Raw genomic sequence first — 14680 nt, forward strand, 5'->3', positions numbered from 1 at the left:
GAGCATGATAGATCCTCAAGAAATATCTGCTGAGTGAATGCTCCAATGGAATCACAGAACATTAAAGTCGGCAGCTCACCCAGGTGAATGTCCTCATTTTCTGATGAGGGTACAGATTCAGAGAGGTAAAGTGATTTGCCCAAGGCCACACAGCAAGCTAATTAGAAGCAAAAATTAAAAGATGTGAGGTGGCCCATCTGCCATCTCCCTGCTGCTCTGCCCAGTCTTGACCATGTCTGAGGCCTCAGCCCACCTGTTCCCTGGAGAAGCTGGTTCCCCTACACCCCCTGGCTCAAAAGCTGGGTCTCTGTACTCCAGGCCCCAAGCTCTGCTGTTTCCAGTGCCGACTCAGCTCTACACTCCTGCCTCCAAAGGAAAATGTGATCTCCTACCTCCTGGTAGGTGAATACAGTCACAGCTGTTACCATTCATTCTCCTGCAGATGAAGCCAGGGCCTTGAAAGCAGGGAGAACAGAATTTTACCAAAGGCACATCACAGGCATTTTCTTCAACAGGATCATGTTAATGAATATTTGGTGGTGGGAGTTTCTCTGCCCTGGGTCCCGTGTGGTGAATGAGGCAGTCAGGGCCTTGCTCCGAGCCTTCCAGGATTGCTTAGAGAATCAAGTCCCAAGTCCCTCTTGTTCCATCTTCCACAGCCTCCCGCTCCTGTCACCCTATACCAGAGTAGGCAACGCCTTGTCTGCCCTGTGGTTCCTCCATGCACCCAGGGTGCCAGGCATCCCGGCTCCTCCGCGGGCAGCCCACGAGGCTGCATGCACGGCAGGTGCCTGGCCTCAGGTGGCCTGTGTCCAGTCCTGAGCACCTCACTCTGAGACACTGAAACTGCAGGGAAATGGAAGTGAGAAGGCTGGGAACTATATCACATGAAGACTGAAGGAATGGAGGAATGTTTTCCCTGCGTAAGAAAATAATTAACGGGGCACAGATGCTGAATGAAAAACAAAACAGCATTCTTTAAATATCTAAGAGGCCACCAAGTGGCAAGGAAGCTGATTTCTGTTTGTTCTTGGGGGGATGGGTAAGCGGGGGTCGGAGCTAGTTAAAAATTGTAGAGGCAGAGTTTTACTGAGCAAAAGTAAGAGCTGCTGAAAAGCTCGGCAATGTTTGCTCGGTATTGACTGAGGGCTGTGCTAGGGCCTGGGGCCCCAGACGGTGCTGGGCTGACCTCCCTGCCTCGGGGGGCGCACAGGCCAGAGCAGGAGCACTAAGAGCTCTGCACAGCACGGGGTGAGGACCCTGGAGATTCATGGCAACAACGAGGACCACACATCAGAAGACAGTCTCCCCACCTCCAGGAAGACTGAGGCGCATCGCTACCCACCAGGAGGCCTCGTGCCCTCCCCGTACAGGTCACCCGCCCACCTAGTGCCAGCACCTATGGCCCAGCTCCCACAGTGGTCAACTCATGGCCAAGCTTGTTTCACCCATACATCCCCCCTCCACTATTGGATAATTACTTTCTTTTTTTAAGATTTTTTTTTTTTTTTTTTTTTAATTTTATTTATTTATTTATTTATGGCTGTGTTGGGTCTTCGTTTCTGTGCTAGGGCTTCCTCTAGTTGCGGCAAGTGGGGGCCACTCTTCATCGCGGTGCGCGGGCCTCTCATTATCGCGGCCTCTCTTGTTGCAGAGCACAGGCTCCAGACGCGCAGGCTCAGTAATTGTGGCTCACGGGCCTAGTTGCTCCGCGGCATGTGGGATCTTCCCAGACCAGGGTTCGAACCCATGTCCCCTGCATCGGCAGGCAGATTCTCAACCACTGCGCCACCAGGGAAGCCCAAGATTTTTTTTTTTAAGGGAACCATTTTTAAAGTCTTTACTGAATTTGTTACAATATTGCTTCTGTTTAATGTTTTGGTTTTTTGGCTGCAGGCATGTGGGAGCTTAGCTCCCCGGGGATTGAACCCTCAGCCCCTGCATTGGAAGGCGACGTCTTAACCACTGGACAACCAGGGATGGCCCTGGATAATTACTTTTTAAAAAAAATTATTTATTTTATTTATTTATTTTTGGCTGCATTGGGTCTTCGTTGCTGTGAGCACACTTTCTCTAGTTGCGGCTAATGGGCTCTAGAGAGCAGGCTCAGTAGTTATGGCACATGGGCTTAGCTGCTCCGCAGCATGTGGGATCTTCCTGGACCAGGGATCGAACCCATGTCCCCTGCATTGGCAGGCGGATTCTTAACCACTGCACCACCAGGGAAGTCCCGTGTATAATTACTTTTTAATAGACTTTTTTTTTTTTCCTTTTGTATGTCCTTTATTTTTTCATATTATTCAACACTTTCAGATTCAGGTTTCAGATTCAGATTCTGGCTCTGTGAGCTCCTGACATACATTTACCAGATTTCCATGAGTAATGGAACTCTCTTTATTCATGGACATATATTTATTGAAATTTTAATAACTGACAGTCTCTGTGCTGGGTTCTGAGACAATCCCTACTATAGCGAGGCGTATAGATCACTGAGGAAAATACACAAGTTCACAGTCACAGTCGCTGTAATGACTTCATGAATAGACTTTTCTTTAGAACAGTTTTAGACTTAACAGAAAAACTGAGAAGATACTACAGAGTTCCCATATACCCTGCCCTTGGTTTCCTGTTAAGATCTCACATTAACTGTGATACCTTTGTTACAATTAATGAACGAATATGGATACATAATCAATAACTGATGCCAACGAGTTATTTAGATTTCCTTTTTCTCTTCCACAGTCCTATCCAGGACACAGCATTACATTTAATTGTCATGTCCCTTTAGGCTCCTCTTGGCTGTGGCACTTTCTCAGACTTACCTTGTTCATGATGATCTTGACAGTTTTGAGGAGTACCGGTCAGGTATTTCTTGGGTCGCCCCACTATTAGAATTTGTCTGATTTTTCTCACAATTAGACTGGGGTTATGGGTTATTGGGAAGAGGACCGCAGCGTGCCACTTTCATCACACCACATCCCACTTTTATCATCTCATATTAAGGGGACATACTATCAGCATGATTTATTACTGTTGATCTTGGCCTTGATCACCTGAGTGAGGAAGCACTGCTCACTCAATGGTTTTTCCTCTGTGAAATTATTCTTTTCTTCCTCCTTTCTATCATGTACTCTTTGGAAGGAAGTCACTATGTGCAGCCCACACCTAAGGAGTGGTGAGTTATATACCCTCTCTTTTAGGGCAGAGTATCTACATAAATTATTTGGAATTCTTCTGCATTGGAGATTTGTCTTTTCTCCCCTGTTTATTAATTTATTCATTATTTATGCATTATATCAGTATGTACTTACAGATGTTTATTTTGTACTTTGGGTTATAATCCAATACTACTTTATTTAGTTGTTCACATTGTTCCAGCTTTGGCCACTGGGAGCTCTTTCAGTTGGCCCCTGTGTTCCTTTGATATGCCCACTCCCATCAATGTAGGGATTTTCTCCCCAGAACTTCCTTACTTCCTGGCACTACAAAAGGCTCCAGGCTCACTTGTATATATCTTGTCCTGGTTCTAGACTCAACCAAAGAGCCCTTGTTTCTTTTGAAGAATGGTATTAGGAACCAAGATTTGGGCGCTATGTGTGCTCATTGCTACTGGTGTGTCATTTCTTTTAGGCCCTGTCAGCTAACAGAGCAAAAGATACATGTTTATACATATATCTATAAATATTTCTTTATGGAACCATCTGTATCTATATTACGATAGACATAAGTTCACATGATGTCTGTAACTCTAACCCATTACCACATGGATCATTCTAGCCTCCTCCCCTTGCATATCTGTATATTTCCACTCCAATGGTGAAAAACCTGGCTCCTACCCTCTGCCATTCATTTACTTAATTGATACATTTCAGTAGACAGGTATAGCAGTATCAGAATTGTTAATCCACACACCCATGGAAAAAACTTTGTCATAGAGTACAATGCTCATGTGCAGTTCCTTTTGTTTTCAGTCTTAGAGACTCCACTCATCTCCAACGTTACTTAGGTCAGCACCTTTCTCTCCCATCCTCTTCACTGAAGTTGTTTCATAGATTTGTAATATTGTTAGATTCTCTCCTCAGTCTGCATTTCTTCCTGGGGGATCCCCCTCCCCACCTCCTAAATGATTTTTGTTGTTGTTACAAATTGCATACATTAAGGTACACTCTGTGCTGTAAAGTTCCATGGGTTTTGACAAACGCTTAATGTTTTGTATCCACCATTACAGTAATTACAGAGTAATTTTACTGCCCTAAAAATCCCCTGTGCTTTACTTATTTATCCCTCCTCCTGAATTCCAAACCTCTGGTGACCATTTTACTATCTCCATTTTTTTGCCTTTTCCAAAATGTCACATAATTAGAATCATACAATACTTAATCTTTTCATACTGGCTTCTTTCCCTTAGAAATATTCATTTAGGGAATTCCCTGGTGGTCCAGTGGTTAGGATTCTGGGCTTTCACTGCTGGGGCCGGGTTCAGTCCCTGGTTGGGGAACTAAGATCCCACAAGCCATACTTGGTGCAGCCAAAAAAAAAGAAATATTCATTTAATTTTGCCATGTCTTTTCATGGTTTCCTAGCTAATTTCTTTTTATTGCCAAATAATATTTCATTGTATGGATTTATCAGTTTGTTTATATTCACCTTTCCATGTAAATTTTAGCATCAGTTTTTCAATATCCACAAAATAACTTGCTGGGATTTTGATTGGGATTGCATTGAATCTACACATCAAGTTGGGATAAACTGACATGTTAACAATACTGAGTCTTCCAATCCACGAACATAGAATATTTCTCCATTTATTTAAATCTTCTTTGAATTTTTTCATTATAGTTATATAGTTTTCTGCATAGAGATCCTGTACATATTTTGTTAGATTTATACCTAAGTATTTCATTTTTTGTTACTATTGTAAATGACATTGTGTTTTTTATTTCAAATTACAATTGTTCATTGCCTTACACCCTGTGACCTTGCTATAATCATTTATTAGCTCCAGGAAGTTTTATTTGTTCTTTTTTGTTGTTGTTGTTGTTTTGTTTTTTTGATTCTTTATAATTGTCTATATAGACAATCATGTCATCTGCAAACAAAGACAGCTATATTTTTTCCTTCCCAATCTGTATGTGTTTAATTTCCTTTTCTTAATGCACTAACTAGGACTTCCAAAACAATGTTGAATAGGAGTAGTGAGAAGGGACATCCTTGCCTTGTTCCTGGATTATTTTAAAGCAAGTCCCTGATGTCACATCATTTTATCTGTAAATATTTGGATATGTATCTCCTAAATATAAGGACTCTTTATTATTTATTTATCTATTTATTTATTTATGGCTGCCCTGCGTGGCATGTGGGATCTCAGTTCCCCAACCAGGGATAGAACCCATGCCCCCTGCAATGGAAGTGCGGAATCTTAACCACTGGACCACCAGGGAAGTCCCATAAGGACTCTTTAAAAAACATAACCACAATACCATTATCATATCTTAAAAAAATCAACAATATTCCTTAATATCACCGAATTTAGAACAGGATGATTTTAAACATTTACTCTCATTACTTAGCACCCCCAGCCCTTCGTGTTACATACTCTATTGTGAACAAGGCTCTCTGCACACTTACCAAGATTTCTCCTTGCTCCACGGTGTGGATCTTCATGTAGGCCCCCACTGCAGCCTCCTTGGGGAGATCACCATACTTCGTATCAATCATGGGACACTCGATGAAATGAGGACACCTGGATCTGAAATTTGACACCTTGTTAAAGAGAACTCATTTGTAACACAGCCAGTTCATGAAGCCCTGGATAAGCAGCCCCCACTCAACTGCATATTGAGATCATCCCTCCCTTCTCCCAGGTGGTGAGAAAACAGAAAATCAAGCCCCGGGACAGACCGACTGTCAGGACTTGGAGAGGTTTAATAGGGAGAAGACATGCAGCTGAGCCAGGCCTGATGGGTGAGAAGTCTAGGCTGGCTGACTTAATGCTCAGCACAAGGAAGGGATTTCTAAGTCAGAGCTGTCTAAAAATGGAACAGGCTACTTTGAGAAAGCGTAAGCTCTGTCCCCCTGGGGACACAGCAGAGGTTGGGGCTCTTCTTGACAGGCAGGCAGAGAAGAGATGGCTTCATTTGTTTGTTTACAAAAACGGGTTTCCCTGAGTGGTCTGTAGACTGGGTAGTTTGTTCACGTTGGAGTGATTTTTACACAGGCAATCCTGTTGTGCTTTCTTTGGTCTCAGGCTAGGTAGAAGGAAGAGACAAAGTATGCTATCTGGATTAGAGGCAGGGAAAAGATTATTCATCAGCTGAGAACATAGCTGAACTCACCCAACATATACACAAGGTAGGCTTCCATTCTTGCCTCCCAGGACATGCCCAGCATATGTCTTTTATTTTTTACTGTGGGGACAGCCTGTCCCCTTTTTCCTCACTATTTACAGCAGAGAAACTAAGTCTGTTCCATCTCTACCTTCAGAAGAACTAGGATTGGGATTTCAAACACTGGATCCTTTGGAAAGAGTATCCATCAGAGGTAAAAACAACAAAGCAACCACGGTGTGCTCATTATGGAGGCAAGCAGGCTGGAAATGTTAACAGGCAAAGGATTCCAGTGAAGTGGTATCGGGGCACCAGGGAGATTGTGACACTGATGCCATTATTAGTATGATATTTTCACTTCATATGTAATGAAGGGGCAGGCACTGAACTGCCTCTAGGCCAGTGCCCACTGAGTGTCCCTTCCTCTCCAGGAAAGGCAAAAAGCACAGCCTTCATTGTGCATCCACCTTGTTTCTGTCATGATGATCATACCAGATAGCAAGACTGAGCCCTAACAAGCTGCTCAGGTTTGAATCCTGACTCTGCCACTTTCTATCTGTGTGACCTTGAATAAGTAACTTAACCTCTCCCTGTACCTTGGTTTTCTCACCTGAAAGATGTGAGTGATAATAGCAGTACTTACCTTGCAGGGTTGTTGGGAGAATTAAATTAGATAATCCAGTACCAGGCACAGAGTCATTTCCATAAGTATTAGCTATAATTATCATTATCTCATTTAACTGCTGGTTTACAACAAACCTGAGACTTAGATGCTGTTAGCTACAGACCAGGAAACTGAGGCTTAGAGAGGTCAAGTCCCTTGCACAGGGACACAGAGCTAAAATAAGTGGCCAAGCCAGGATTTGAACCCAGATTGGACTGACTCCAAAGCGCTTATCTACTGCCTCCCTTAAATGAGCAGACTTTTCTTAAGAAGCTCAGAGTCAAGGAGATATGGGGATGTATGTGCATGTATAGCTGATTCACTTTGTTATACAGCAGAAACCAACAAACCATTGTAAAGCAATTATACTCCAATAAAGATGTTTAAAAAAAAAAAAAAGAAGCTCAGAGTCAAAAAGGCCCAGTGATATACAGACAGAATGTCATCACCAAAAACTGTGTCCTGCCCCTTCTTCTTCAGATGGGTTCCCTGAGAAAGGAAGCAGCCACCACCTAAAGGGGCCCTGTGAGCTGGAGGCAGGGAAGGCAGCCCCCATATCAAACCTAGGACCTCTGTAGGCTGCCTTCTGCACACATCCCAACCTTTGGGGTCAAGCTGTGATTGCTACCTCCGCCCCCTCCCCAGCATCCCTGACATTCTGCCCTGTAAGTTATATCCCCCTTTTCAACCAGAATCTGGACCCTTCTATCTGTCAAGGGCAAAGCTTACTTGATCTTTGAGCCCAAGGTCTTTGGGAGAGTATTTCCTGAGGTTTTAATCTTCCTACTGAAGCTGGATCCCTGTTGCTCCTGGGCTTTCCGGAGATGCAGAAGTTTCAGAAAACTAAAATCCTGTACAGGATATGACCTGATCTGGAATTCCTTAAATCTCTCCACAGGAGACAGATCTGTTAGAGAAAGCACAGGAAAACACATTAATGGGTCTTTGCATACATGAGGGTTGTGCTGGAGGTGTCTGGAGGTATATCACAATCTCCTGTGTGGCTAGTCTGATGCACAGGGAAATTAAGAAAAACAGGAAAGAAAAACACTGTGGCTTCCACTATTGTCCCTCTGTGCCAGGTCCTGAGCGAGAGCCTTTACAACCATTACATCTAGACAAATGTCATTAGCCTTATTTAAGAGAGAAAATGAGAAGCAGAGTTTAACACCCAGGAAAGGGCTGAAGCTTGTATTTGAACTCAGGTGTTTCTGATTCAAAGCTCATGTCTTTCCATTAACAGATCACATTTTTCTGGGCTTTCAAACCGGGACTGGGGGCAGGAGCAGCAATAGAAAATAAATGGATGACCAGCCATAGAACCTTGGACAAGTCTCAATCTCCTGGAATCCTCCTAGGACTATTGTAAGCATTACAGATAAAGTATGTGCTATGCCTAACACAGTGCCTGGAACATAATAGGTCCTCTGTGAGCATTATTAAAAAGATCTCCCGGGACTTCCCTGGTGGTGCAGTGGTTAAGAATCCACCTGCCAATGCAGGGGACACGGGTTCGAGCCCTTGTCCGGGAAGATTCCACATGCCGCGGGGCAACTAAGCCCGTGAGCCACAACTACTGAGCCTGCGCTCTAGAGCCCACGAGCCACAACTACTGAGCCCATGTGCCACAACTACTGAAGCCCGCATGCCTAGAGCCCGTGCTCCGCAACAAGAGAAGCCACTGCAATGAGAAGCCCATGGACCGCAACAAAGAGTAGCCGCCGCTCGCCACAACTAGAGAAAGCCCGCGCGCAGCAACGAAGACCCAACACAGCCAAAAATAAATAAATAAATAAATATATTAAATTAAAAAAAAAAAAGATCTCCAAGATGGGAATTCCCTGGTGGTGCAGTGGTTAAGAATCCGCCTGCCAATGCAGGGGACACGGGTTCGAGCCCTGGTCCAGGAAGATCCCACATGCCGCGGAGCAACTAAGCCCGCGCGCCACAACTACCGAGCCTGTGCTCTAGAGCCCGCGAGCCACAACTACTGAAGCCCATGCGCCACAACTACTGAAGCCCATGCACCTAGAGCCTGTGCTCCGCGACAAGAGAAGCCACCGCAATGAGTAGCCCCCGCTCACCGCAACTAGAGAAAGCCCGTGCGCAGCAACGAAGACCCAATGCAGCCAAAAAAATAAATAAATAAAATAAATAAATTTTTTTTAAAAATAAAAAGATCTCCAAGAGAATACCACTCAGAAACACTATGCTGAGTGAAAGGAACCAGATACAAAAGAGTACATACTATATGACTCCATTTACATGAAACCCTAGGAAAGACAAATGTAACCTATAGTGATGGAAAGCAGATCAGTGGTTGCCCAGGGCCAGGGGTGAAGGATAGGGATTGACTGGGAAGGGGCACAAGGGAACTTTCGGGGGTGATGGAAATGTTCTATAACTTGATTGTGGTGGTTACAACAGATGTAAATTTGTTAAAATTCATTGAACTACACACTTTAAATGTGTGTCTTTTATTGTACGAAAATGAAACCTTAATGATATTGATTTAAAAAATAGATCTTCTGGGAGTTCCCTGGTGGCCTAGTGGTTAGGATCCTGGGCTCTCACTGCTGTGGCCTGGGTACAACCCCTGGTCGGGGAATGGAGATCCCACAAGCTGTGCAGCACGACAAAAAAAAAAAAAAAAACCTCTCCAGTGTTAGTATTAAAATTAATGTTAATAGAAATAAACTCAAACTACACAAGGAGCAGGCCTAGAAAAACAAAGCATATATAAAAAAGCCCTAAGTACAACCTATTTAGAAGGCATTTTAGCAATACTTATCAACATTTTAAATGTGCATAGCCAGTACACACTGGACCAATTACTTGATCCAGTAATTCTAAGAATTTATCCAATATGTTTTTGTGCACAAGTATGCAAAGATAAACACACCAGGAAATTCACCACAGTAGGGTAATAGCAAAAAATTGGAAATAACCCAAAATATCTGTAGAAGGTAATTGGTTTAATTGTGGTATATCCATACAAGAGAATAAAACTCAGCTATTAAGAACCATAGATCTAGACTTCTGCTTCCAGCCAAACAGAGTAACAGGGACTACTCTCCCACCTGAAACTAATAAAATACTGGGCTAAATACATGAAAAAAGTGGCTTTCATGACACTGGGCATCAGGCCATGAAGAACCATTATCCCTGCAAGATAGAAAACAAATGGCCTGAGCCCTACTATTGCCCCAGCCGACCACCTGGAGACCTTCTGGGCAATGGTGCAGGAAAGGGAAACACAGAAGGAGCCCAGCAATCTCTCTGAATTAATGAGACAGAAGTGAGTCCAGGGAAGACAAGGCAGCTGGAGTTCACAGAGCAGAGTCCCAGAGAGGAGAGAGTTGCACAAAGAGAGAACTCTGAAGATCTTCCAAGGGTCCCCTTCGGTCTCAGCTGAGTACTGAGCAATACATGAATGATGTTAAGAAACCACCAGTGGTTAGGCAGCCACTAAGATGGCCCTCAGTGATTCCCACCTCCTGATGGCCACACATTTGTGTACTATCCTCCCGTTAAGTGTGGGCTGGATTTGATTCTAATAAATAGAATATAGCAGAAGTGATGGGATGTCACTTTTGAGGTTAGGTTTAAAAGATTGTGGCTTCTGCCTTGGGTATACTCTGTGTTGCTCTCTCTCACTCCTGGGGAAGCAAGCTGCCATGTCATAAAACAGCCCTGTAGAGACACCCACAAGGTGAGGGACCAAGGTTTGCAAATAGCCACGTAAGTGAACTTGGAAGTGGGTCCCTCTCAAGTGAGTCTTCAGATGAGACCACAACCCTGGCAGACAGCTGCAACCTCACGACAGAACTTGAGCCAGAGGCAGCTGGTTAAGCCATGCTCAGATTTCTGACCCATAGAAACTGAGAGATAATAAATATTGTTTTAAGTCACTAAGTTTTGGGATAATTTGTTATGCAGTAATAGATACAAAAATACTACCCAAGGCTGGGGAAAGAACCACCCAAAATGTTTAGAGGGATAAATAATCAGAGTTCACACAGGACCAGAAATAGTTCCTATTCTCAATAGCTAGAATAGAAAGCCTCACAAGTCGTGGGCACCTGTGGAATATTCAGAATGGCTTTGTCTCATGAATGGGGCAAAATTAGCTCTAGATTAAACACTGCTCTGATCTTACCTACCAAAGCCTAAATACTAGTCTTTAAAAGATCAAAATATTTCCAAGTAACTTACCTGCATCCCAGAACAAATCTCAAAAATATTTACAGGAATTTTTAAATATGCAGCACCCAAAATTCACAGTTTCTAGCATTCTGTGAAAACTTACCAACCATGCAAAGAAGTAGGAAAATATGAACCATATAAAGAGAAAAAAACAATAAACTGAAACTGACCCAGAAATCACACAGATAACAGAATTAGTATGCAAGGACATTAAAATAGTTATTATAATTGTATTCTAAAGAGGAAATTGTGTGTATATTAAGCAGAGACATGGAAATTATTTAAGAAAAAAAAAAAAGACCCAAATCAAACTTCTGGATATGAAAACTGCAAGGTCTGAAATGAAAAATACATGGATGGGATTAATAGCAGATTAGACAATGCAGAAGAAAGACTACTGAACTTGGAGACATAGCAATAAAAATGATCAAAAATGAGAGAAGACAACAACAAAAAATTAATAGAGCATCAGTGAAACAACTTCAGGCAGTCCAATATACATGTGATTGGAGTCCTCAAAGTGGAGGAGAAAGAAGGAAAGATAGAAAAAAAATTTTTTTAAATAATGGTCAAAACATTCCAAATCTGATGAAAAATATAAACCCAAAGATCCAAAAAACTAAATGAACCCCAAGCACAGAAACATGACAAAAATTTTGCAAAGGCACAGTGTGACCAAATTGTTTAAAACTACTGATAAAGAGAAAAATTTTAAACCAACCAGGGCAGGGCAGTGGTGATCACTCTACCATGTACAGAAATATCGAATCACTATGTTGTGCACCGGGAACTAACATAGTGTCGTGGGTCAATTACCCTTCAAAAATAAACAAGCTCATAGAAAGAGATCAGATTTGTGGTTACCAGAGGCAGGGGGTAGGGCAGAGGGGGAATTGGATGAAGGTGGTCAAAAGGTACAAACATCTGGGGCTTCCCTGGTGGCGCAGTGGTTAAGGATCCGCCTGCCAATGCAGGGGACACAGGTTCAAGCCCTGGTCCAGGAAGATCCCACGTGCCACGGAGCAACTAAGCCCGTGCACCACAGCTACTGAGCCTGCGCTCTAGATCCTGTGAGCCATAACTACTGAGCCCGTGCACCACAACTACTGAAGCCCGTGTGCCTAGAGCCCATGCTCTGCAACAAGAGAAGCCACCGCAATGAGAAGCCCACACACCGCAACGAAGAGTAGCCCCCGCTCGCCGCAACTAGAGGAAGTCCACGGGCAGCAATAAAGACCCAACGCAGCCAAAAATAAATAAATAAAAATTAAAAAAAATTTTTTTAAAAGGTACAAACATCTACTTATAAGATAAATACTAAGTAATAGAGATGTAATGTACAACATGATTAATATAATTAACCCTGCTGTATGTTATATACAAAAGCTATTAAGAGAGTAAATCCTAAGAGTTATCACAAGAAAAATTTTTTTTTCTTTTTTCTTTTGTATCTATGTGAAACGATGGATGTTCACTAAACTTATTGTGGTAATCATTTCATGATGTATTTAAGTCAAATCATTATGCTGTATACCTTAAACTTACACAGTGCTGTATGTCAATTATATTTCAATAAAACTGGAAGAAAAGAGAACAGCCATAGCAAAAAGGCATTATTATGTACAAAGGATATACAAAGTTATGCAAAGAGATTATACAAAGATAAGAAGGTTGGCAGACTTCTTATTGAAAACAATGCAAGCCAGAAGACAGACTTTAATGCAAATCTTTAAAATATTGAGCAAAAAAAACAACAAAAAAACCCCTGTTAACCTTGAATTCTATACCCAACAAAAAATTTCTTTTAAAAATTAAGACAAAATCATTTTTAGACATAGAAACGCTGAAAGAAATGTTAAAGGAAATACTTTGGGCAGAAGGAAATTGTACAATGGAAATCTGGACCTATACAAAGGCATGAAGAACATCAGGAATGGTACCACATAGGTAAATATAAAATACTTTTGTTCTTATTATTTAAATATATTTAAAAGATAATTGTTTAAAGCAAAAGTGACAACTGTGTATTGTAAGGTTTTTAAAATATGTGAAGGTAGAATATTTGACAATAGCCCCAAATCTGAGAAGGGAGAAATGGAAGTATATTGTCATAAGGTTCTGATTCTGTATGTGAAGTGGCATAATATCACTTGAAGGTAGCCTGTGATAAGTTAAAGGTATGTTCAACAAACTATAAAGCAACCACTAAAATAAAAGGACAAAGAGTTAGAGCTAATAAGCCAACAGAGAAAATGAAATGGAATCATACAAAATAGTACAAAAGAAGGCAGGGAAGAAAAAGAATGTATTTAATACCACTGAACTGCGTGCTTAAAAATGGTTAAGATAGTAAATTTTACGATATGTGTATTTTGCCATAGTAAAAAAAAAAAAAAAAATGGGGGGGAAAATATGTGGCATGTAGCTTTTTCTCTGGTGGATTAGCAATGGAAAAGAGAGAAAAAAAGAATTGACATGAGAAGAGAGCTGAAATTTACTGAGCACCTCCCAGGCCCTGTGCACACATGATGTGATTCAGCGCTCCTAGTAACCTGTGTGACGATGACAGTGAACATCTACTATATACTAATGCATCTAGGTAGTGTTCTAAGAGGATTTTATATTCATTTGCTTAATTTTATAACAAGCCTATGAGGCAGGGACCATGAGTCATATTTTACAGACTCTGAGGGCATTGGTGTGCAGGGACACGGAATCACTTGGCCAGTATCCACACAGCTAGTAAGAGAAGGACCCTGAATTCAAACATAGTTTGGCCCTGTGCTCTTAACCACGACACCAGCGACAGACCCCAAGACACCAGGCCCAGAGGCTTGAGTACTCACCAAAATCACCCTGCTAATCAGTGGTATTCAAACCTGGCTCTCTCTAGCTCCAAGCTCTCTTTTTTCCACCCCTCTCCCTGGGAGAACCTGAAGCAAAGGGGAAAGGCTGAAATTGGCTGCAGGGGCGGGCAGGAGCCTCACCTCGGAGGGCCACGTGGACCCGGTTTCCACAGCTGGTAGAAGAAGGATGTCTATCCTGCCAGGCCTTTCCAGCTCTAGATTTCTAAGATTTTGTGGACCAGGCACTGAGAACCCGCAAGATCAGGCACCCCCGGCCGTGCTGCGGGCTGCTGGATGTGGATGTCGGCTTACCCTTGAGGTGGGTGTTGGGAGGTCTGTCGTCTATCAGCTGCAGGTGCTGCCAGATCCACTTGTGGTAGAAGGGCGAGGTTGCAAGGTCTATCAACTGCAGTACTTCACAGCTGCCCTGGACACGTCAACAGACACAAGCAGAAGGGTTAACCCCAGCTCCAGGTAGGCTAGGCTTTGAAGACAAGCTCTCTTTTGTTTTACTTGCTTAATGCAAGTGGTTTCAGGTCCTTTTTAAAAATGAAAATGTTATCTATTCATCATAAAAAATTCAAATAGCTAAAGAGGCATGAGAACTAAAAAAACAAAAAATCACCATTGAGGATGTT

General features: G+C 42.5%; 1 protein-coding gene across 4 annotated transcripts in view; it reads right to left on the reverse strand.

The window, feature by feature from the left end:
- Positions 1-14680, reverse strand: part of CNBD2 (cyclic nucleotide binding domain containing 2) — a 177973-nt gene that overhangs the window by 117682 nt on the left and 45611 nt on the right. For 3 of the 4 annotated variants that reach the window (XM_061210171.1, XM_061210170.1, XM_061210169.1), the window contains exons 9-11: positions 14355-14469; positions 7720-7897; positions 5629-5749 (exon numbers count right to left, since the gene is read on the reverse strand). In XM_061210171.1, coding sequence (XP_061066154.1) covers positions 5629-5749; positions 7720-7897; positions 14355-14469 — 414 coding nt within the window. Of the gene's footprint in view, positions 1-392; positions 456-5628; positions 5750-7719; positions 7898-14354; positions 14470-14680 lie in introns of all 4 variants that reach the window. The other variant, XM_061210172.1, reaches the window with a different exon arrangement.

This window comes from Eubalaena glacialis, chromosome 13 (assembly GCF_028564815.1).
Source record: "Eubalaena glacialis isolate mEubGla1 chromosome 13, mEubGla1.1.hap2.+ XY, whole genome shotgun sequence".
In the NCBI taxonomy this organism is placed as follows: domain Eukaryota; kingdom Metazoa; phylum Chordata; class Mammalia; order Artiodactyla; family Balaenidae; genus Eubalaena; species Eubalaena glacialis.